The sequence below is a fragment of the Ambystoma mexicanum genome, chromosome 6q, assembly GCF_040938575.1.
Source record: "Ambystoma mexicanum isolate Mex_15411 chromosome 6q, UKY_AmexF1_1, whole genome shotgun sequence".
In the NCBI taxonomy this organism is placed as follows: Eukaryota; Metazoa; Chordata; class Amphibia; order Caudata; family Ambystomatidae; genus Ambystoma; species Ambystoma mexicanum.
Genome location: NC_090937.1, coordinates 665,043,303 through 665,065,678, shown reverse-complemented (window position 1 = coordinate 665,065,678; position 22,376 = coordinate 665,043,303). Strand labels below are relative to the sequence as shown.

Genomic DNA, 22,376 nt, shown 5'->3' with positions numbered 1-22,376 from the left:
TCATGATAGATGGACAGGTTGGCAATGGAGTCAGTGAGCTTTGTTGAAAAGTTTGGCTTGTAGGATGGCGGTCTGTAGATCAGAAGGAACAGTATGTTGGCATTGTCCTTGAGCTTGGTTTTGATTAGGAGGGATTTGCAGTCTTCTATGTCAGTTGAGGGGAGTGGTATTGCGCAGAGGTGGTCTTTGTGTCATTGCGATTCCTCTTCCTTTTCGGTTTCCTCTGTTGGCGTGTACTAGTTTCAAGTTGTCTGGTATGGCCTTGTGAGTGAATGTTTTGTAGTTGTCTGATAGCCATGTTTCTGTGAAAGAGTGCGTTGGTGCCACCCTTGCTTAGGTCATACAGTGCAGTTTTGTGTTTTGAAATAATCTTGTCTTGGGGAGGCTGCAGTGTAGTATGTGTGTTTTCCTATGTATGTTGTTTGTACTTTCTTGTTTCTCAGATGGGGTGGTGTTTGTTGGGTTTTCTATTCCTTAAGTTCTCTCTTGGGTGAAGCTGCTGTTTGCAGAAATTGTGTTTGGGGATTCTGCCTCTTCATTGATGAGATCGATGAAATTGACGGAACGGTTCCTTTGTTCTGGTTCTTGGTGGTTGGATAGATGGTTGGTTGGTTGTTTGTACGTGTAGGATTTCTTCCAGTCTTTGGTTATTTAAGGGGTGTCTATGGTTTCATGCTTGGCTCTAATTCTTGTCGGGGTCTTGTCGAAGTGTCTTTCGAGTTACTGTGTTCTGTATGTTGAGGTGTTTGGTTTGGCTTCCAGGTTGGCTTGGGTCCTTGCTTGTGGATTGTTGGTTGGTTGGTTGCTTGTGTTCCGTTGAGGTAGGTAGGGTTGTAGGTGGAGAGGTAGTGCCAGATGTACTCTTTTTTTCATTCTTTTCTTGGTCCGTATCCTTAGTCTGTTTAGTGGTGTCCGCAGGAGATCCTGGGGTGTTAGGATTTCTGGTTGGTGGTTTCCGTTCCACGGGGCACGGTTTCCTTCCTGTTTCTGTTTTCCTTTCTTGTTTCTTTGTCTTTCTTGTATTGTGGCATGTTTGTGGTTTATGTCTATTGTTCTGGGGTAGAGTCTGTGATATATTCCAGGGGCAGGGTCCCTCCTTTTTTCTTTACTTGGAGTTACTGGTGGGACCTGACAGTCTGCTGTGGTGTTCGGCGTGGTCTGCTTCGCCGTAGCTGTAAGTTGTAGCCTCAGTTTTGGAGACAGATTTCAGTTGTGATCTATTGTAGAAGATTCCTGGGCCAGACGCCCTCCTAGGATGGTTGTTGAGGGTTACTTACTATAGATTTTATTGTCCCGCTGGTTTGTTATTTCCTTATGGGGTCCTGTCTGGTTTCTGCTGCTCGGTGGCAGTTGCCTCAGTCTCTGAGTATTGTGGGGCTTGGGCTCCTTTCTGTGGTGGTTGCATGTCTGTCTCCGAGTCTCTTTAGTTATGGCTCCGGATGCCTCCCCCTTCCCATCTGTGTTGATGAGTGACTAAGATTGGTTTTATTCTCCTGGTGGTTTTGCTATTCTCTTTTGGGGTCTTGTGTAGTGATCCGCTTCACAGTAATGAGGGCCTCTCTCTGGTGGTTGTATTTTGCAGTTGTATCTGGTTTATAGTGGCTAGGACTCCAGCTGGCATCTGGATTCAGCACAATGTCTAACTTTACAATGCAGCAAGATTTGGAGCGAGTATCACAGTATCTAGTTTCAGAGTGTGCCTAGGTTTAGAGAAATGCCAATCGATGTCTAACTTCAGGGCGCAGCAGGATTTGAAGTGGCGGTCAAGTTATGGGCACCTGGGTTCTACACAATATCTGACTGCGGAATATTTAGAGCTGTGGCAATCACAATGTCTAGATTCGGAGCGCAGCAAGATTTAGTACATTGTTGAGGTGTGATATGGTAAAAGACAGCTTTCCAAAACAAAACCATATACATCTATTCACAAATGTTATAGCAAAACTCAGTATGTTTCCTAAAACCAAATGATATGTAAAACTCTTAGGTGATGGATTCTATTCAGACACAGTCTCAATTGCATATCACTGAACAGACGTGCACATTCATCCTATAAAACAATTCCAATTGCATTCTTCATTCCTCCTTCCGCCTGGGATGAGGGAGTTAAGAGTCTGATATATTCTTTTTGGTTTAGAAGTTTGCCAATGTCCGTTCCTTGTGCTCCCTTTTTGATTACTTCCAAAACTTAAAATTTAATTTGACATTTGATGTCCCATTTCCAGAAAGTGACGAGCCACTAGTGATTTCATATTCATTGTGCGCAAATTGGATTGATGTTCATTCCACCGAATCTTGGCTTTTCTTGTTGATTGATTAACATAATACATTTTACATGGGCATTTTATGCAATAAATAATATTTGATTGCATGTTGCAAAATGTCTTCGTCTTATTTGTTTGCCTGTGCTTGGATGGAAAACATACACTGGTATACAATGCAATTGAGAATGTGTCTAGCTAAAATCTATCACCTAAGACGTACATAATGTTGTGTGGAGTGGCCTTTAATCCCCTTAACCAAAAAAGGCCCTCCACTTAAGTGAGTACACGGTTGTATATAAAGCAAGTTTATTGTACAATTCTCCGGCGACCAGTTAGTGGTGTTGCAAGACCAAACTAACCCAAGTATCAACAAACCACATCAGTTCACATCTTTTATACAGTTTTGCGATAAGTTAAAACACTCCCAAATACTTTATTGCAAGCCACCTCCGAAAGAGATTGGACAAAACGCTCTTCAAAGAAATCCCATCTTTTCCCAATGCCCACATTTCCATTGGCCAGTTTTATCTTAATAGGCCTCTATAGATCATAGTAATAGTCTTCTTGGGATTCATCCGTAGTAGGTCATGACATTAGCGCATGGTTAAACATTGTTATTGAAGCATAATTCATTAGTAGCAATAAGTGGCCTAAGCCGTTTAAACCCTAACTCTTGATTTGCACATGGCTTGCATGAATATTCCCAGTGATATGAGGAAGGAAGGATGAATGATTTATCTTTGTTACTGATGCTATCTTATTCCCCGGGTCACTGTTCCATTGAAACTTTTTGATCTACAAAACTTTTACTTCATTGCACAATTGAAACTCCTGAATAGTCTTGGGCACTGGTTTGCCCCGCGTTTTACTACTGACCAAAATAAAGATGCTCTCGGGCATCAGGAGAGAACATCTACTATCTATGATACTTATCAGACCATAAAAACCCATGTCTATTTTCTACAGTTGTACTGACAGCGCAGGTTATGAAGTTATTCCCTTATACCCTGACTCCTGAAACCTCACAGAACCAGTCTCAAAGTTCACTTTGCAAAACAGCTCTCGACTACCATGTTTCTGATTCATTTGTGAGATTCATGAATTCCCCAAATATTAGTTGTATTGTATATTTTATGTCTTTACATTTGGTGGGTTTAACAGTTTATCTTTCTGTACACATGCAAGCTAATGTGTATCAATTTCTAGACCAACAGGAACACTAAAGTAACCTAACCCATCCATAATTACCTATACCAGTCATCAATATGGTACACACAACATAAACTCTTCGTAATCATGGGCACCCTTAATGACCACCCCAACATTCCCCCTTTAGTTACTACATTAACTAACAACTCATAATCATCTTCTTGGTGAACTACCCTACAATCAGTCCCCATATCGGTCCCAGTATGGACATTCTCCTCTGACGAAAAGCCCCAACTCGTCCCATTCACCCCTTCCCTTTCCGCAATCTACCCGATGCTGCACACAAATGCCAATTTGGTCGAGGACACAGGACAACTTCAGTTTGTATACCCGTATGGCATGAAGTATTGGTGGCCCTAGCCTTGGACCGCCTTACGGTCATCATGGCAGCAACTGTTGGTACCTGGGCAAAGCAATAACGTAGGATTAATTGAGGAGAACAAAAAAAGAATAAGAAAAAAATACAAAAATAGGTGACTTGATCTCTGCAGCAAGGCCTCATCCAAGAAGGCACCCACGAGAACAGAGTCGATCCATGAGTCGTTGGTGATCCCAGCCTCTGTTTCCATGATCATTTTCAGTTCATGCAGGGCAGCAATAGTTCTTGTAAGCATCCTATGTTCATTATCATTGGGAGGCACACATGTGCAGCAGGTACTTTAGGTTTTCCCAAATACTTTCCCCTCCATTGGTGTCAGGAGGTAGAGTATATGGCGGTTTTGCAGAGACATAAGCCTGAGTGCCTTTTAATTCTTCCCTAATGGCACTGAACGCTGACTCGGACCGTTTAAAGAGTAGGAGGTCAGACCTGGTCACCTGAAGCCATTTGGCATTGGCCGCTGCTTGGGGGCCAGGAGTGCCGCAAAGAAACCCTTGGTTTGGCTGAACAGCCGATATCGATCAGGAATGTCTGCTAAAGCCTGTGATGATGCTGCTGAAAGCTAGTTTCATTGTCTGCGTTGCAATTGCTCGTGATTTTTGCCATCAAACATAATCTTTAATTTATCCATATAAGGTGGTGAAAGGGACGCAAGGGGCACAGGGGACAAAGTGGGCACACATGTAACTTCAGGCATTGAACGGGCCAAAGTCCGGGGCTCTTCAGGGCTCACAAGGTCGGGCACATGAAGGTTAGTGTGACTGCACCCATCTCGCCAGGCTGCAAGCAACTGCCTGTAGGCATTCTGTCTACAGGCCCAAAAGTTGTCTATGAGAGCAGCCGTACCTCCAACGAGGTCTGTGATGCGAAGCGTGCGGCTGCAATTCCCATTTGTGCCAACAGGCACCGTGCCACCGCCCTCAAAACACAGAGAAAAATTAAGTGTCTGTATCTTAGCAGGTTTTTCTGGCTGTTTGAGCCACGTCAGATACTGCATGATTTCTCCATACTGTCCTGCACTCTTGATCTATTTGTGCCACCCCTTCTTCTGAGAATCCCCTCATTCCTCCAGCTCTGCCACACTTCACCCCTTGCACCCATTGATTTATTTTTTATTTTTTGTTAAAAAAAAGAGCTCCTTCCAAGGTCAATTTAACTCTGAACACACCTAATATTTTTGTGTTCTTTACGCTCTGCATATCAAGTCTGAGCATCATAATAAACCTTCTGACCTTAGGTGAATAATGATTAACAAGATAGGAGCAGGGGGAATATACCAAAAATCCTTGTTTTACATGTAGTGCATATTTGTATGACTTGCCAAGTTTGGTTAGATTAGCAGCTCGGTCCCAAACGTGCCCCAGCTTAATAATTAGCTTTTCCATTACAGTAATAGGAGTTGCCTCCTCCATTGTAAAACGAATATCTTTGAAGAACTGTAAAACATCGCTTTTCCATTCTTTCAATGCACATTTACTGTTATCTTTCAAAATGTGGTAAAAATCAGAAAATAGTGAGTCTTTATCATCAATCTTAGCTAGAATGCGTACATAAAGAATTCCCATCCTTATTCTCATTTGAGTATTTAAGGATAACGAGCCACGTTCAAGCTCTACTCCCTCTACTTGGGTGTTTTCCGGAATACCTAGAACTCAAAATGTTCCTTTCTAGTTTATTTTAGCCACAAGCATTTCTTTGCTATGAATATCTCTTGCCCATAAATCAGACACGGGATGAGACAGATTTTATATAGCTTTACAAGTCCCTCCGCACAGATTCCACTCTTGAATCTTACGAAGTTAGATATTGCTAAAAATCTTTTCAATTTTTTGACGTACACATTTTTTAAGTGCAGAGACATTCAATGAATTTGAGATGATTTTTCCCAAATATAATGAAGGTATGAACAACCTCAATATTCACATTTTCCAGATACTTTTAACAGGTTTCTCTTTTGAGGGCAGACCATCATAATGTTTGTTTTTGCTGCCATACATTTTCAAATTATTATTCTTCAAATATTGGCATAGTTTATCCATACAGCGCTGTAACCCAATTGGTGTTTGGTCTATCAGGAGGGTATCATCGGCATATGCGAGCCAATTTATTTGTTGGTTTACAATTCCAGGAGGAAAATTATGGCTTTCTTTTAAATAAAAACACATATCCAATACATAAAGATTGTATAATGTCAGTGACAGAGGGCAGCCTTGTTTGAGACCAAAGTTAGATGCAATATTTCCACTCGGACAACCCTCCTGATTTATGCAAAGCTGGACCACATTATCGGAGTAAAGCTCCTGTATGAATGTTTTGGGAGCAGATTATACTTCTTTATCTAGATGGTTAATTCAGCCAACAAAATTTGAGCAAATATTTTTGAACATGCATCACACATGGCAAGTAATTAATAATTATTGGGGTTCTCTCTGGATCCCTTTTTAAAAACCGGGATAAGTAGCAAAGCTTTCTAGCTAGTAGGGATGAATCCTGTATTTGCAATAGTGTTGCATAAATTGGAGAACAATCCTGCCCAGAAAAAAGGCCTATGTTTATATATCAGGTTAGGAATGCCATCTGGGCCAGGTGATCTAGATGGCATTAACTTGGCTTTTAGTTTTCCAAGCATCTCATTATCAAAGTTTAATCACTATCCACAACATAAGGCTTCTTTTCGGACATGCAATCAGGTCTATAGTACAATTGACCAATATGTTCAATCCAAACAGTCTCCCTTATTGGGTCGATTTCTTTTTTTTACTTCATTATAGTTATTAAAGTGGGATTTATACAGGTCCCAAAATCCTCGTCTTCCGGTATGTTTGAGTATATTCCGCAATTGAAACCAATTTATTGCGAACTCCTGTTTATATTTAGTCTTCAAATTAGCTATTTTTCCCTTCATTCTAAATTCATTGGTAATATTCCTCTCCACCATTTTTTTATTTTTATTTCATAGACAAGATTCTTTTTAGCCCCAGGCTACAACTGAATCACATGTTGTCCTCCTCATAGTTTTTGTGGAGAGCCTAATGGGTAAAGTATGCATTTATTCTTTGGCCCTCTCAGAGATCTCATTAAAGGTATTCAACTCTATATTACCTGCAAGAGATTTTTTTCCATATACTAAATTATCAAAGAATGACATGTATCCCTCTGTTCTTAACAGATCAATATATTCTAGTACCACCAGGATTTCGTATGCAGCCACCAGAGGTAAAATCTTTCACACTACCTTCGGATTGTATATAAAACGTGTTAACTACATGATCGCTAGCGGAAGTAGGCATATGAATAGGGGACCCACAAGTTCAAACATTGAATTGGGATGTTGGTGGGTTTGTTTGGCATCAATTGACCTGGGGAGCCAAAATTAGCTCCTAGTAGCTGTTGGTGTCAGGCTAACCAGACTCTTCTAAGCTACAAGCAAGAGCTAAATAGCGTCCAGCTCCCCTCAATTTCGAACCCTGTATAGGTTCTTCTTTAATATGCACTTGCAATAATCAGGTACAGACTTAATGCCTGATTCGCTATCGTGGAATCCTAACTGAGAGTCAGATAGGATATTCTCTAATTCCACCCAGTCACTAAGATGATACAAAAATGTACGTGAACAGATTTTAAACGTACTGTCTAATAGGGATGTAGGGCAATGTGTTGTTGGCTTTCTTATAGGTTGGGCACAAGATTGCATCTTTCCAGGAATTTGGGAAAAAGTATTTGTCGCTAACCTAATATTAAAAATATAAAACAGGACGCATGACCAGAAATAAGGATCCTGTTTGAAAAGATCCACAGGCCCTCAGACATTACTTGCCCTCTGTGCTTTAATTGACTTCAATACATTATCCCAGTTGAAACTTGTATTGCCCTTGGTCATCCTCCCTACGAAGAAGGTAGAAGGATAGCTATTTTCATGGTGTAATGTTTCTGGGACATGGACATTAAACGTTGTAAGTTGGCTGATGGAAAAGTTCGGAAAAATGGGCCTCCCAATTGTCTCAAAGGACAGCTCATGGTGATACCTGCCTATACCAGAGAAAAGCAGGCCTGACGTCACAATTTCCTTGAAAGTTTTCACTTGCAAGGCTTCCAGGGTGTAATTCAAGGTAACTTCGACTACATCTTTTTTTCATAGCTTGTTTATGTAATTGTTTTATTTCTGCAACATGGCCATAAACATTTGCATTTAAAAAAGTCACATTGACATATATAAATATCTACATTTGGCATAATGAAAACAAGTTTTTAGTCATACACCCAACAACAAATATAAAAATGACCCCAAAAACCATGTAAGAATAACAGAATAGTTGTGTATAACAAGACAACTGCAGGCACTTAAAAACAGATTATTTGATATCTAATTCCCCTTAGATCATGATTATTCGGTATTAACACTGTTAAAATCGATAAAATTCCAATTATAAATTGTTAAAATCAATTTCCTTATAGTTTTGCAGTTTAGGGGAAGAAGTATCCGCCAATGTGCAGGTACTTTATGATAACATTTTACATGATTAGTCTATTTATTAGCAACTAAAAATTCTGCATACTAAAGATCATGGCTCCTTTTGACAATCCACCTCTTTATTTCAAATTTGATATAAGCTGAGTTTACTCTCTTAAAATGTTTCTAAAGATGGAACGGGAGGTGGCAAATACCACATGCTGGTGACATGTATATTTACAAATGTCCACTGACTCTGGTGTGTCTGAGGCCCTCTGTGACAAACGCCTAAGTCTACGGGTCACCGGGCAAAGTAAGAGGAAGTGGGTAATTGTTTCCTTTTGGGTCACCGCAAAGTGGGCATGCATCGCTGTCCTTCAGCTTCGACTTCTTCGTGATGGGGCCAACAGTAGAATTCCCAATATGAATCTTGCGTACAAACCCTTCTCACGTATAGTGCAGGGATGGTCCAAATAGTTCTGAATAACAACTTTCAATTTGTGGGCGCGATATTCTGGGCCAGTTTGCAAAGAGGACGCTTCTTGCACTAAACATCTTTCTGATTTTACTTTTAGTACCAAACACACTTTATTTATTCCCCGGGGTGTTTGCCACAGCAAGCTTGCTCCTAAAGATGTTAATATTGCATTCACATGGCACATTCACTTAAGGTTCCCCCCTCACCCCCTTCTAACGACATAAGGTGTTTCAGCCCTTCCATCCGTTGGTGTAATCCTTCTACTTGACATAGCCTCAACCAGCATGGTACTGGTCTTGATGAAATGAGGTCACCAATGGGGATAACACCTAATTCATTTCTCACAGAGGAAGTAGGGGCTCTCAAGGGCAAAGACAGCAATTCTTTTTCAGAATTTTGATTTGGTCACTACCAAAACCTTCATGTTGCCTTGACCCCAAAGTTCAGCACTGTATTCTATGCAACAGTAGAGCTGGGGAGACTGCTCCGCTTCCGTGTTTATTGAACCTAGATTTTACTGCTCCACAATGTTTGCTCAGTTTAAGATATGATCTCTCGATCTGCTCTCCCCGAATTTGCGTTGATTATCACCTGTGCATATAAACAGAATAGCAAAGCGGCCACCACACAGCCCTGTCTGACTCCCTTATCAACTGGAAACGCAGAGGTCACTTCGCCATCCAGGCCGCACCTTACCTGTGCTGAATTCTTAGAATATAATTGCCACATTAGTGCAACTAGGTACCTTGGGCACTTTATCTTACGCAGAATCTCCCAAAGGGTGTCCCTCAATACACTATCAAAAGCAGTCCTGAGGTCTAAAATAGCTTTTATATATTCTGATCTTCTTTTTCCTAAAGTCGATGAGGACTGCTTTTAAAGCAGTTAAAGGCTCAAGGTATCCAGTCGGGAGAGCAGCAATGCTTCAGTTTCTGCATAGACTACCTTCGGGCTACTGGAGATGAGCAGCTCAAGATTATTCATTTTCTGTGTAAAGCCTGTTGGTTCAGGTATTCCTCGCTTTAATATAAGGGAAGCATTCCCGGGGTTTCAGCCTAATGTGCAATGGGTGGTGCGAAGCTACACTCCAGGCCTGTTTGGGAATCGTTATGTGTACGGAAGGCACGACTAATTGGTGATTTTAAAAGTGAGCATGAGTGGGGAAATTATTCCTTTCTAGCCTCTCCACAATGCAGAAATCTACTATGTGATGCCGACAGAACACAGGAAAAACAATGTCTTTCAGACTCTTACCAAGATGACTAACAAAGGTTTGTTGTCCAGGTTGCTCTGAAGAGGTACAACCATTTTATGTTTTAAGACCATGCTTGATCAGCCCTTGTCCTAGATGCATCCCTGCTTTATCTGATTGAGCTTGGTAATATTGCAAGGTCATAGAGTCCTATATTTAGAAAAAAAAAACAGTCCAGCACAGATCTTTGCAGTTGCTGCTTTTTTGAATGACTATTTTAGTAGATGAAACAATTTCTCCTGCTATCTGAGACCAAATGCAATTACCCTATTTTATTATTAGCCCTGGAATCGAGCAATTTATTGTGGCAAAGGTTTTGATCTTGTCATTGTTTACAGAAATTTTCATAATCTGCTGTTGGAATTTAACTGACACTATACACGCGAACCAGAGTTTAATGAACTCGCAGTACGCAGAAAAGGTGTTTGGTCTCCAGTCAAATAAGTTCACCTAGCCTGGTATGTTCTTAATTACGTGAATGTTGCTTCTACTCGTGTTCTTGAGTATGTGAATGAATGAATATTTTATTTATATCGCGCTCATACACAAGTGTTTCAGAGCGCGACCCAGCAAAGGGAGGGGAACAAGGGAGAATAAAATCAACAATATGTCATGATGCATACCTCCAAGGAGCCAGGTCCGACCCAGCAACCCCAGAGGCAGGCATCATTTCCCCCAGGGGAGTGCCAGCGGGCCCAAGCTGGGGCCCTTTGGACGCAGTCCTGGCACCTTAGGCGCCAGGCTCATGTTGGACCCCTGTCCTGGCGCCTTAGGCGCCAGGCTCATAAAGCTAGACATGTGTTCAAGAGTTTTAATGTGCACTTACCTGATGCAGACCATGCTGCTACATCCAGGCCCTCTTGAGGCCTGAATGGAACTACTTTACCTGTGGGACTACTTTCCACCCGGGTGTGGTCGGGGAAGGATACATACCTGATCGGTGGAAGGATACACACTTGGAACTTCTTCCAAAGCTATTTAAACCACACCTGATCAGCAACTCACGCTTCGCGTTGTTCTGCTCCTCACAGCTGGACGCTCACCGTGTTAGCTCCTGCATCAGGACCTCAGCCACGCCTGTCAGTATCCTGGGTCACCTGCAAAGGGAGACAAAAGACCTTACCTGCTAAATCAGCACCACAGAGACATCACACCGACGATCCTGAAAAGGAAGACATCATTTTTAAAAGCATTTCGCTATGATCGCTGCAGCGCTGCATTTCACTCACCTATCCTGGATGCCTCCATCTTCAGCAGCGATCATCCGGATCCACAGCCACTTCCCAGAGCCTAGAGAGAAAAAGACAAGAACTAGGTGAGAGAAGGAAGGGAATAGGAAAAGCTCAGTTTCCTTCAGACTTACCTGTTGGGTCATTCCCATTTCATTTCGGGTCTTGCCGCTTCCCGGCAATTTCCGGACCCCGGCCCCTATGGGGAAAAAAGACAAAGACATTGAATGAGCGAATGCAAAGACATTACCCGAGCGCTCATCCAGAACTTACCTGTCATTTACTGGAACTGCACGTTTCACTTCGGGTCGGCGCCACATCTCCGGCATTCCGAACCCCGGCCCCTAAGGGGAAAAAGACATAAGCATTAGCGCTTGCTGCAACAAGACAATGAACATTACTATAAAGCTTGGACTTTTGAACTTGCAGCAGAACTTTTACAGCGCCTTACCTGAATAGTCAAGCTTACCTGAACTCCCATCAATCCTCAATCCAGTGAAGTAACTGGTCTTCAACGCACCCCTGCATCAGAAGCAGGATGGAGAGCTCATCCTTCCTGACCCTAAGGTGAGACTTCACAGGGAATCGTGGAAGGGTATCGTGAAGGGTTGGAAGAGGAGGCTTGAGCATAACTCAGTCAGTAGGTAATACTCCCTTTTCACGCACAGGGGTATATTCCTGTGAGCCAGAGAAGCCAGAGTAGAGGGGCCCTTCCTGTCCATCTTCAGAGTCCTGCGCTTCACCATTGAAGAAGCACCAGCACTCGAAGCCAGACCTGCGCCTCCTTGGGAATCAGGTGAGCGTTACACAATATTACTAGGCCCAGTGACATTTAGAACGCGCACGTGCATGGAAAAGGGGAAAGTGCGAAGAAGGGGGAGGAGTGAAGTGTGGCACAAGGGAGAGAACAGAGTAAAAATAAGTGCAATACATAAATGCAATAAATACAGGCAGAGGTAAGTGCGTAATTTTTCAGATAGGGTATATCTGATAAGAGCAAGAAGAAAAATGGGGGACTGTATGGGTGCAGATACAGAACCCAGTTCAAGGGGTGGCTCAAAGGCAGTGCAGGAGGGTGAGCAGGTACCTGGGCCCGAAGGACAAAGAGTGGCCAGGAGCATGGTGCCGAGAGAGAAGACAGATCAGCAGGGGAGAGGAGGGGCAAAGGCAGAAGCAAAGAGTAATGTCTTGAGGTGCTTCCGGAACTGGAGATGGTTCTCCTCTAGTTTCAAGGTGGCCGGGAGGCTGTTCCAGAGGGAGGCCCCCGCCGAGGACAGAGATCTACCCCCAGTTCTTTTCTTTAAAAAACGACTGACCCTGAGGGAGTTAGAAGTAGAGGACTGAAGAGCCCGAGAGGGGAGGTATTTACTGAGGGATAGCTGAAGGTATTTTGGACCCAGGCCCCAGAAAGCCTTGTGGACAATACAGAGGGTTTTAAATTTAATCCTTGCATCCACTGGCAGCCAATGAAGGGATTTCAGAGCTGGAGAGATACGATCCAAGGGCTTGAGGCCAAGGACAAGTCTTGCAGTCCTGTTCTGGATTAGTTGTAAAGGGCGGAGTGAGGAGGCAGGTAGATTTAGAAAGAGGCTGTTACAGTGGTCCAACCTAGAGAGAACCAGTGCTTGGGAGACCGTGATCTTCTTGGGGAAGGAGAGGAAAGGCAGAGTACCTCTAAGGAGGTGCAGTAGGAAGTTTGACTTTTTAGAGACTTCAGAGATGTGTGCGGAAAAGGAAAGTGTGGAGTCCGAGAAGACCCTGTAATTCTTTGCCTCGCAGGTAGGCGTAGGAGGAGGGCCAAGGGAGGCCGGCCAGAGAGTGGGTAAAGGATGTTGAAGGTGTGCCAATGAGAAGGATCTCAGTCTTGTTGGCATTTAAGCAAATATCGTTGGCAGCACACCAATTTTGAATGGCGATTAGGCAATCGGAAATGAGAGAAGGAGAGGAGGTGTCTGAGGGAAGCCTGAAAATTAGTTGGGTGTCATCAGCATAGCACTGGAAGTTTGGGGAGAAAATGGAAATGCAGTAGGCGAGAGTAGCCAGGTATTGGTTGAAAAGCCAGGGCGAGATGTTATACCCCCCTCCTGGGGAACACCACAAGTAGAGAGGGAGATGGAGGAAAGGAAGGACTCAAGTTGTACCTGGGAAGGTTGATCAGAAAGGAAAGAGGTCAGCCAGGCCACAGCCTGATCGGTGATACCCAGGTTGTCACCGAGACGATTGAGCAGAATGGTATGGTTGACTGTGTCGAAAGCAGAGGAGAGATCAAGTAGGATGAGGACAGAGGCAATGTTGGAGTCAAGGTTGGAGAGCAGGTCTTCACTGATGTTCATGAGAGCAGTTTCCGTGCTTCTGGTAGCTCTGAACCCAGAGTCGGAATGAAGAGTAAGCTGCAAGATGGCCAGCTTTTCCAGGAGCTTCCCCAAAAAGGGAGTAATGGAAATTGGGCGATGTTTAGCTGGACAGGAGGGCTCAGCTGTAGGTTTCTTGAGGAGAGGATGCACAAGGGAGTGCTTGAGATGGGGAGAGGAAAGATCCAGAGGCAAAAGAATGGTTACAGAAATTGGCAAGGGCTGGGGCAAGGGTATCAATGTGGCCCTTGATGGTTTTCGAGGAACAGGGATGAACCTGTTTTGATGAGGCTTTCATAGATCGGACTTGTCTAGCAACCTCATCCGGGGAGAAAAGAGGAAAGGAGGAGAAAGAAAGGGGGGTGTCTGAGGGCGCGTCAGCAGAGCAGGCTGGGAAGGAGAGAGGAGAGGAGAGGAAAGGGGTTGGAGGAGTGGGAGGACAAGATGTCAAAGATGACAAAGAGCCTGGGAGGCGAGAGGAGGGGTAGAGACTGTAGCAGGGTTGGCCAGCTCTTAAAGATGAGTTCGACCAGAGTCCGTCAGATGTGCCTCTGTCGGGGGGTGGGTGGGATGCTTTTCAAAGCCATAATCGAAAGTCTTGTATTGATTGTACTGATGTCAACATTTGCCTGAGCCCAGAAACCAACATAGTTTAGATGCGCTTCATTGTTTTTGTTTTTTTCCCACAAAATGCACTTTACTGAACACCCATTCCTTTTTCTCTGAATTTTGAATTGCTTTAAATGTTTATCTTTTGATCTTGCAGCGTCTTGATGGCAGGCAGACCTATGACTATAGAAATATTAAGATTTCATTTGGGGTGGACTATGGATGCTGCATCGTTGAGCTTGGCAAAACAAGGTAGAGTAGTCCTTTTTTTTAATGAGGTCACAAGCTTTATTTTTACAAAGTTGTGGAACTATTTTGTATTGCTTAATATGGGGCAAATGTAATTTTCTTTGTTTTCCCGCTCCCAGTAGGAATTGTGGCCCGCTACGCAATGTGAGACAAAATCCCAGAGCATGGGACCTTTTTTTTATTTTTTTATTTTTATCATCTGTGTTTCTGAGAGATTGTTGGGGTAGATCAATTTTATTCAAATAGAAAAGAGCAATATACAATACGCACATCATATTAACATTAATGGATGCAATATTGTTATGTTTCAGTTTTGCTTGTATATAGAATAGTTAATTGAGGTTTTTTAAGGGTTTCTCTTAATGTTATTTTGTGTCTAATGTGATACATTTTAGATTTGAATACATGTAGCAACATACAAATTGTATGAATATAATATGGAAACACATTGTGCAACTTAGCCCGATGAGATTTAAAACACAAAAGTGTTCACACGCGGGATTCTTGGCAGGGTGACTGACACCTGAAAACACGTGGTCATGGTTATAGGGATGGCCCTGTTTTTTTTTCTTTTTTTTTTAGCTCTGACACTGTTGGCAGTGGCTGAAAAGCATCGGCCACCTAGTACTGTCAATCTAGGGGAAGTAGCTAAATTTGTAACAGGGTGACTGGGAACAGAAATTACTGCAGGCCTTTAAGAAGGTTAACAAGATTATGATGGGAACAGAGGTCACATGAAGTGAAATGAAATGGTCGTGCAGGATGGAAGGGAGAGAGAAGTGCCAAGAATAGATTGTCGAAGTGCGTGGAGAAATGAGTTGGTGCCCAGTTAAAGGAAACTTTGATAAACTCTCTAGCCTCATTAAAAAAGTGCCCATACATAACCCATGCGAGCCAGATTTAGCAGTGCAGGTCTGTGAGCAAGTAGAAGGCTGCTCTAAAAATGTATTGTATATACCATGTTAGGAATATGTATCTTGCAGGGGGAAACTAAAGAAGAGGGTTGGGACATGTATCTGCAATGTCATTAACATGTAATGTTGAAGAGGGTGGTGCTGCAGTGAAAGGCAGCCAATGGGATTGTTGGGGTTCGATTTCCTTGTGTAGGGCCAACCCATTTGTATTTTGGGAAATTACTTGTAAGGAAACATGAAGGAAGTGTAGGAGTTGTGTAAAGTGTTCTGGAAATGGGTATCTGTTTTGTGGTTAGAGAGAGACTTGAGTTGGTTCCGCTCCAAGGAGTTGACTAGCCTCTCTCCCAGTGGCTGTTGTGAAAATAAGCTTGGTTTAAGGACCACTTGAATTCACTTATTTTTAAGAAGTGGGCTGTTTTTAGAGTGCAGAGATCTGAGGTCAGAGGTCAACCTGTACAATATTCCCATAATACTATGGTTCTGTAAAGGTGGGGAACTAGGATTTGTACATGAGCCTTCTGTTATGTTAGATATTTTTATACTACACCAAAACACCACTGTAGTAGTTTCAAAGCACATGGGCTTCTCTGGAAGTTGGCATACTGTGGCAGCATCTGGGGTATTCACACAGTAGTCTGCAAAGGAAAGGGAGAAACAGTGGAGGAAAAGGGAGTATAGATAAAACAAACTAAAGGATTCAAACAGAGCGGGTGCAAGTTAAAGAAAGCAGGATAGTGTTTGTGTACACACTTTACAAAGCTGTAGATATGTCTTATATTTTGCACAAACGGTCATGGTGAGTATTCTGACAGATGAAATTAGTACCATGCTCGGAAGGAATGTGTGCCTGAATTACTATCACAGATGTGTGTTAAAATTGGTGGTCATTCTTATGTTCCCCAAATGCCTTTTGTTTTTATGCAAAGAGCCAGCATACAAAATTCAGGGCAGCTATATTCTTTGATGCCTAGCCCTGCCCCCTTCCCGCCACGAAGGGTGGGGGTCGTATCCCCAGTACATTGTATCCATTTCCAGGACTGCATTTTAAGAGGTGTGAAGTAGATGAGTGAAAATTTGGAATGACTGAAAGTAGTGTGTGGCTTTGTGCGGGGCTCGAGATGTGCTCCGGTGGACTCTTGAAGCACGTTTGCTTTTATCACCTGTGAGTACAAACCCCAGAATTGTAATACTGGGACTATCAAGTCAAGAACAGAGTAGGTGAAAGGGTAAGACAGACAATGGGGAGGAATCATAGCTCAGGGGCAATGTGTTTGTTTTGGAAGCAAGACAACGCAGCGCAACAGTTTCGAATCCTGATTCCATGCTTAGAAACCACTGCCTGGTATTAATCGCATTATAAAATTATAATAATAATTATGCAGTGACAGTATGGCGCACTTTGTGAAATGTTCTAGTGATGAGTGTTTCTTTAGCTCAGCAATGGGCAGCATTTTAAGACTTCTATAATACCAGGGTGCCAGTTATCATCGATCTGTTTTAAACAAGAGAACAGAATACCAAATGCCCTGGTACTTTCTCCAGGTTCTATAGGTAGGAAAGCTGGGAGGAACTACGCACAGTCTCTTTTAAATGAGAGTTGGTTTTGAATTGTAGCTCCTTTTGGGAGGAATGCCCTGCTCTGGGTTGCCAGGAAGTTCTTGAGAACTGCTATGAAAAACAAAAGGAAGGTGTACATCAAATCGCACAATTAACATTTCAGGCAAATGTGCATTTGGAACAAAGCAAACCATTCAGAACAAACCAACATTACATAGCAAATCCCAGCAGCTTAACATGACCTGGGGCAGAGAAAAATGAAGTTGGCATAGCAGGACAGCAAAGCAATGGCATGGTGAGCCTACTAAACAAATAAATATGTAACCCAGCATTACAGTGCCCCAAAGGTATGGATATTGATAGGTTTTTTTATAATGCACCTATACACAAGTGTTTCGAGGCGCAACCAGGCAGGGAGGGGAAAATGGGGGAGGACAAGACAAACGATCTTACTAGGCCTAGTATAATTTAGATTGTACAAGTGCGCAGACAAGGAGTGCAGGGGAGATGAAGGGGAGACGTGCACCCAGTGCAACAGTGCCCTGGGTTAAGTGCAAGGAAGGCAGGGCCTCCAAGGAGAACGCACCCGGCCAAGGGAACAATTCCCAAACAAGATATGAGACGTTGGTAGGAGGAGGGTGGTGTAGGTGACCAGGGAATAAGCCAAATATGACACGGGGACCTATAAGACCTGCACCTTTCAGTTTTGAGGTGTGCTCTAAATCAGTTCAGCTGGTAAAATGAGAATGGAGAGCTGTATTTGAAGACCATGCCAGAAATTAAAGGCAAGAGGGCTACACCTTTGATGCCTAGGCTTCATTGTGGCCTGTGGCAAACTGCACTTTCCATTCATCTAGATAGGTTCTGCCCCAACTACAGGAAAACGTATGGGGTCTTTTTATAAACTAAAATGAGAGCAAGCTGGTAACCTATACATGTCTGATCATTTGAAAAAACAGCAGCTTCCATGATATTGAATTATTTTTTGGCGTTTGGATTTTACATAATGGTAGAATGGGCCTCATTCCGAGTACGACGCTAACCAATGGCGCTATTAACGCCTTGGTTGACGCCGTACCCGGACCGGCAGCGCCTTGGTGGATGGCGGAATTACCGCCCCATTCCAAGGTTGGCGGGGCGGTAATTCCCCATTCACCAAGGCTCTTCCCCATTCCCAAATGAGCCCCCATAGGGCTCAATGGGAATGGGGAAGATGCAAATAACGGTGACCGTTCATTACGGTCACCGTTATTGGCTTGGAGGCCCCTTTGCGCCCTCGACTTTAACACCTGCTCAAAGCAGGCGTTAAGGGCGAGGGCGCAAAGGGAACTCGGAGTACGGCGGTAAGGGATTACCGCCACCGGTCTCGTTACCGGTGGCCGCTATCCCTTACCGCCATACTCGGAATGAGGCCCAATATGTCTTACATTTGCTTCCTAGTGCTTTGAGAAACTGCAGCACGTTGAAGTGAGCAGTGTGTAACCGCTGGGCCTGTCTATTTGTAGTAGTTATCCTCAAAATGTAATCCTTTGAGGAGCCTGAATCTTTGGCTCAGCGGTGTACTTGCTTGCTCACATACTCTTCATTGTGATGAAGCCGGGACTTTGGTGTGTGATTATGCAAGTCCATAATACAAGAGATTTTATTTTCTCTTGTCAATACAAATTTTAGGACAAAACCGCTCCAATTTGAAAATAGTAGGCTTCTTGCCGATTTCCAAAGGGCATTGTTTCATCATGCTGAGTTTCATGAACTGTCCTGGGTAAGATTTCTTTTTTGAATTTTTTTTTTAAAGTAAACATTTTGCCCTTATTAGCAGACCTTTTTGATTCCTTTGGGATAATTCACTGAAAGCTCTAAAGTTTGTTTTATTTCTCAAAAATCGTTTCTTGAATGGGTAAAGCTACTGGATCATTGTGACTGAAGCAGCCACCACTAGGTTTCAAATCTGTCCGTTATTTGCATATTGATTGCTGCATAGTGCACATTAGCCTCCATGTTTTTCTGCTATGTTGTATTTAACACCTTCACTACCAGTCGACTGTTTTTCGCATTAATCTTGGAACAACTTTATTACAAAAGTTATCATTTTGGTCTGTTGGGAGATTTATCAGTTTCTGCATAATACGTTATATATCGATCATGTTAAGACAATCTGATAATTTGCCCTGCATATTAGGCGAGCAGTACACACTTTTTTTACTTGAATCTTTGAATTGCTGACACAAACTTGTACTCTTGGCTACTCACTATAAACTCATTTGAAAACCGTAAATTGACCCCTCCCTTTTACAACATTCATTTCTGCTATCACATTGGCTGAATTCTCTTCCAACTTTACCATCATGCAGATCACTACCATTCGGAACTAACTACCACAGTTGCTACTTGCCTTGTTCTTCACGCTTACCATTTCCAATTTGTAATTCCAGATTTACCCTGTTCTTCTTGCCTTGAATGCGAGGCTCGACCACTCCTCCCACCTTCTGGCTCATTATAGTGCCTAGCCGTAAATATCTCTTGACTTGACTGCAACCTCCAACAGTTGATAGTGGTTTTTCAGGATGCTCTAATCACCACCATTATCCAAACAGTTCTGTACACACCAAATATTGAATCGCTTATTAGCCCCTTCTAGCAAGTAGTTTGCGGCTACCATTTAAATCTTTAACCTGTCCCCCACCACTGATATTTGCTTAAAAATGTTTTCCCTCATGATAAACACATAACAGAAGTATAGTGGTGTCGGTCCAGACTAACAGGGGCTTTACATTGCTATAGCTGAAAACCAGTTGCTTGCTGACTTTTGCAGTGACAGTTTCCCTGCCACCTGTGATGAAGGATCCTGAACCCATTGCAGAACATTGAAGTAATTATCTGACCCAGGAAAGCCAGACCTATGTACCACCCAAGTCGAGGAAAGGGTCGGCGCAACGACCAGAGACCCCCGGAGCAGGTAACGGGACTATGTGCAGTTTCCTGTGAAAGACGGGAGCTGTAAACCGATCACTCAGAGTGCCGACTGAAAGAAGCGGAAGACGGTGAAGATGCAGAGAGGGGACCGCTGCGAGCGGAAGCAGAAAGCAGGCAAGCGGTGGTGTGGACAGGGTGTTGGAGCGGCATGGGCCAGGTTGTGCTGACTCCCAGCTTGTGGCAGTGCGAAGAGCCAGCTGCACCTGCGGCAGGAAGAGCAGCAGAAATCAGGTGATGCCTCGAATTAAAGCAAGCAGGAGAGCTGGTAGAGGAGCGCCAACAGAACCCCCGGAGACCGGCAGAGAGAGGAGCAACTACCCATGATGGTACGCAGGCCAGCAGAGGAGCTGCTGCTGGGATCTGAGAGCTAGCGGACACCAGGTGAAGGAGCAAGAAAACGCCTTGGAAGTTGCCAGCAGGCGCCCATGTGGTGCCAGGAGTTGAGCCCCCAGGGGATTACAAAACCATGTGGGGAGACCCGAGGAGGGGATCGGAGGGGGTGACCCCCTAGAACTGCTGCAACCCGGGCCTAGAGGGTGAAATTCTGGCCCAGAAGTACTTTGGTGACTCTACCCTGCATGGCACCATACAGAGAGAGCCACACTGAACACTTGAGGTGACAGACAGGCACCAGAGGAGGATAGGTCATAAGTGTGATGCTGGAAATGCATTGGAGGGACAGGGCCTCCCTGTCCTTGTCCTGTAGTACTTTTTCATTTGTGTTCTGTATTTTTTCTCTGCCCAGGAGTGCATGTGGGACTCCTGGCAGTGCAGCTCTTCCTGTTTTAGGTTTGGTGTACAGACCCATGGGGTGCCCTGTGCCCCTAGTGTGTTTTTGGGCACCTGTGTGTGGCCCACAGAGCAGGGTTTGGGCTGGTGGCAGCTCCATGCTGAATTTGACAGGTGCTCTGAGTATCCTCCATTTTTGGATACCCATGCCCTGCCATTGGAATCAGTTGATTCCTGATAGGAAACAAGATGGCCCCTGTGTCCTCTTGCTTTCTATTGCCTGTTACCTTGTTTTCCCAAAGTCCTGGGAAGCCCTGACTCTGTCCTTCCCCCCTGACTGGCTGTTGGGTGGAAGTTCCATATATGGTGGTGTTGTGCAGCCTTCCCAGTGACTGTATGTTGTGGGTACACCCTGTGGGTGGGACCTGGGTGAATGGAGTGTGTGACCAATATGCACTTCTTGTTGTGGCTGTCTGGTTTCTGGTGTTTTGACACAATGACGGAGACAGCCCTGCCAAAACTGGTATGAATGCAGTGTGTAGTGTTGAATGGCTGGGTACTTGTCCCAATACACATTCCTTGTTGTGAGTGTCTGAGAGGGAGGAGTATGGCCTGAATGCACTGTATGCCTGATTGGCTGGCTGACTGCATGACTGCCCTTCTGTATGATTGGCTGCTGAGTGTGACCTAGCAATGAGGATGAGAGACAGAATAGTATACCTGGGGACCTCTCACCACTGGAAATTGTTCAGAAGCTGAGTTGACACTTGAAGAGTAACTGGAACTGCTTATCCTTGACACCCAGCTGGAGGAACTGCTGCGTTTGCTTCGACCCGATCTGAAAACTGTCAAGTTCATCGAGGACTGATCCGAGAGAGAACCCGGCTAGGCCCCATCTTCCCATGCTCCAAGGGACCATCGAGCACCGCTAACCTTCGCCGAAGCTCCCTGGAAGTCAGACCCTCGAAAGGCTGCCAACCGGAGACTTGGACCGGCGAGGAGAACGAAGTGAAGCACCCGGACATCAGCGCCGTCGAAGGCCATTGCCGTCAACCATGGTTCGGAGTATCGCCGTAACCGCTGGAGGCCCGTCGAAGCAGTGTTGGCCCAGAAGAGGGGACTGCTTGACGCCGTGCCGCCGACGACCTGAACTGCCCGCTCCTTTCCCTAAGACTGGAATCGAAGGACTCCCTTGTCCACACTGACGACCGCTTTATCCCGCCAGAGAAAGTCGAGGAGGCTGACACGCCGCGGAGAATCCGCCAGTGGGTTTCCCACCACCCAAAAACCACACAGACTTCGACTCGACGCCCTTGTCGGGCCACAGTTCTTCAGGAACTCTTTGCGGTCCCGAACTATCAAACGCCGAGGTGCCCCGCACACTTCATCCTCGCAGGATGTCGCCGACTAGCACCGCCTGGATCAACGCTGTGGTCTCTACACCCTTTAACTTTTCATCGTCGACGCCAAGTTCACCTTCTACACCTCTCGACAATCCGTGGCTCCTGCTTTAAAGGGAGTCCCTCAAGAAGGATCCATCGATGCCTCTTCGAAGAACTCTGCTCCACCAGGTACATTGGGGGGTAGAAACATTATAGAAGGAAATAAGACTTGTATCACAAGCCCAGTTTATATATTGGTCTATATCTTTGCTTTACAGGTTGCCCAGGTGGGGGGGGGGATCTCCACACAGAATTGTGTCTAGTGGTAGGGGCCCGTATTCTGCCCATTGT

The 22,376-nt window shown here is 44.3% G+C and overlaps 1 protein-coding gene across 2 annotated transcripts in view; it reads left to right on the top strand.

Moving 5' to 3' along the window:
- Window positions 1-22,376, top strand: part of EXOSC9 (exosome component 9) — a 1,088,118-nt gene that overhangs the window by 79,543 nt on the left and 986,199 nt on the right. Inside the window, exon 2 of one of the 2 annotated variants that reach the window (XM_069631163.1) lies at window positions 14,379-14,473. The exons of the other annotated variant lie outside the window; for it this stretch is intronic. Within the exon in view, the coding sequence (XP_069487264.1) occupies window positions 14,379-14,473 (95 nt within the window). The remainder of the gene's footprint in view (window positions 1-14,378; window positions 14,474-22,376) is intronic. 2 annotated transcript variants of the gene reach the window in all.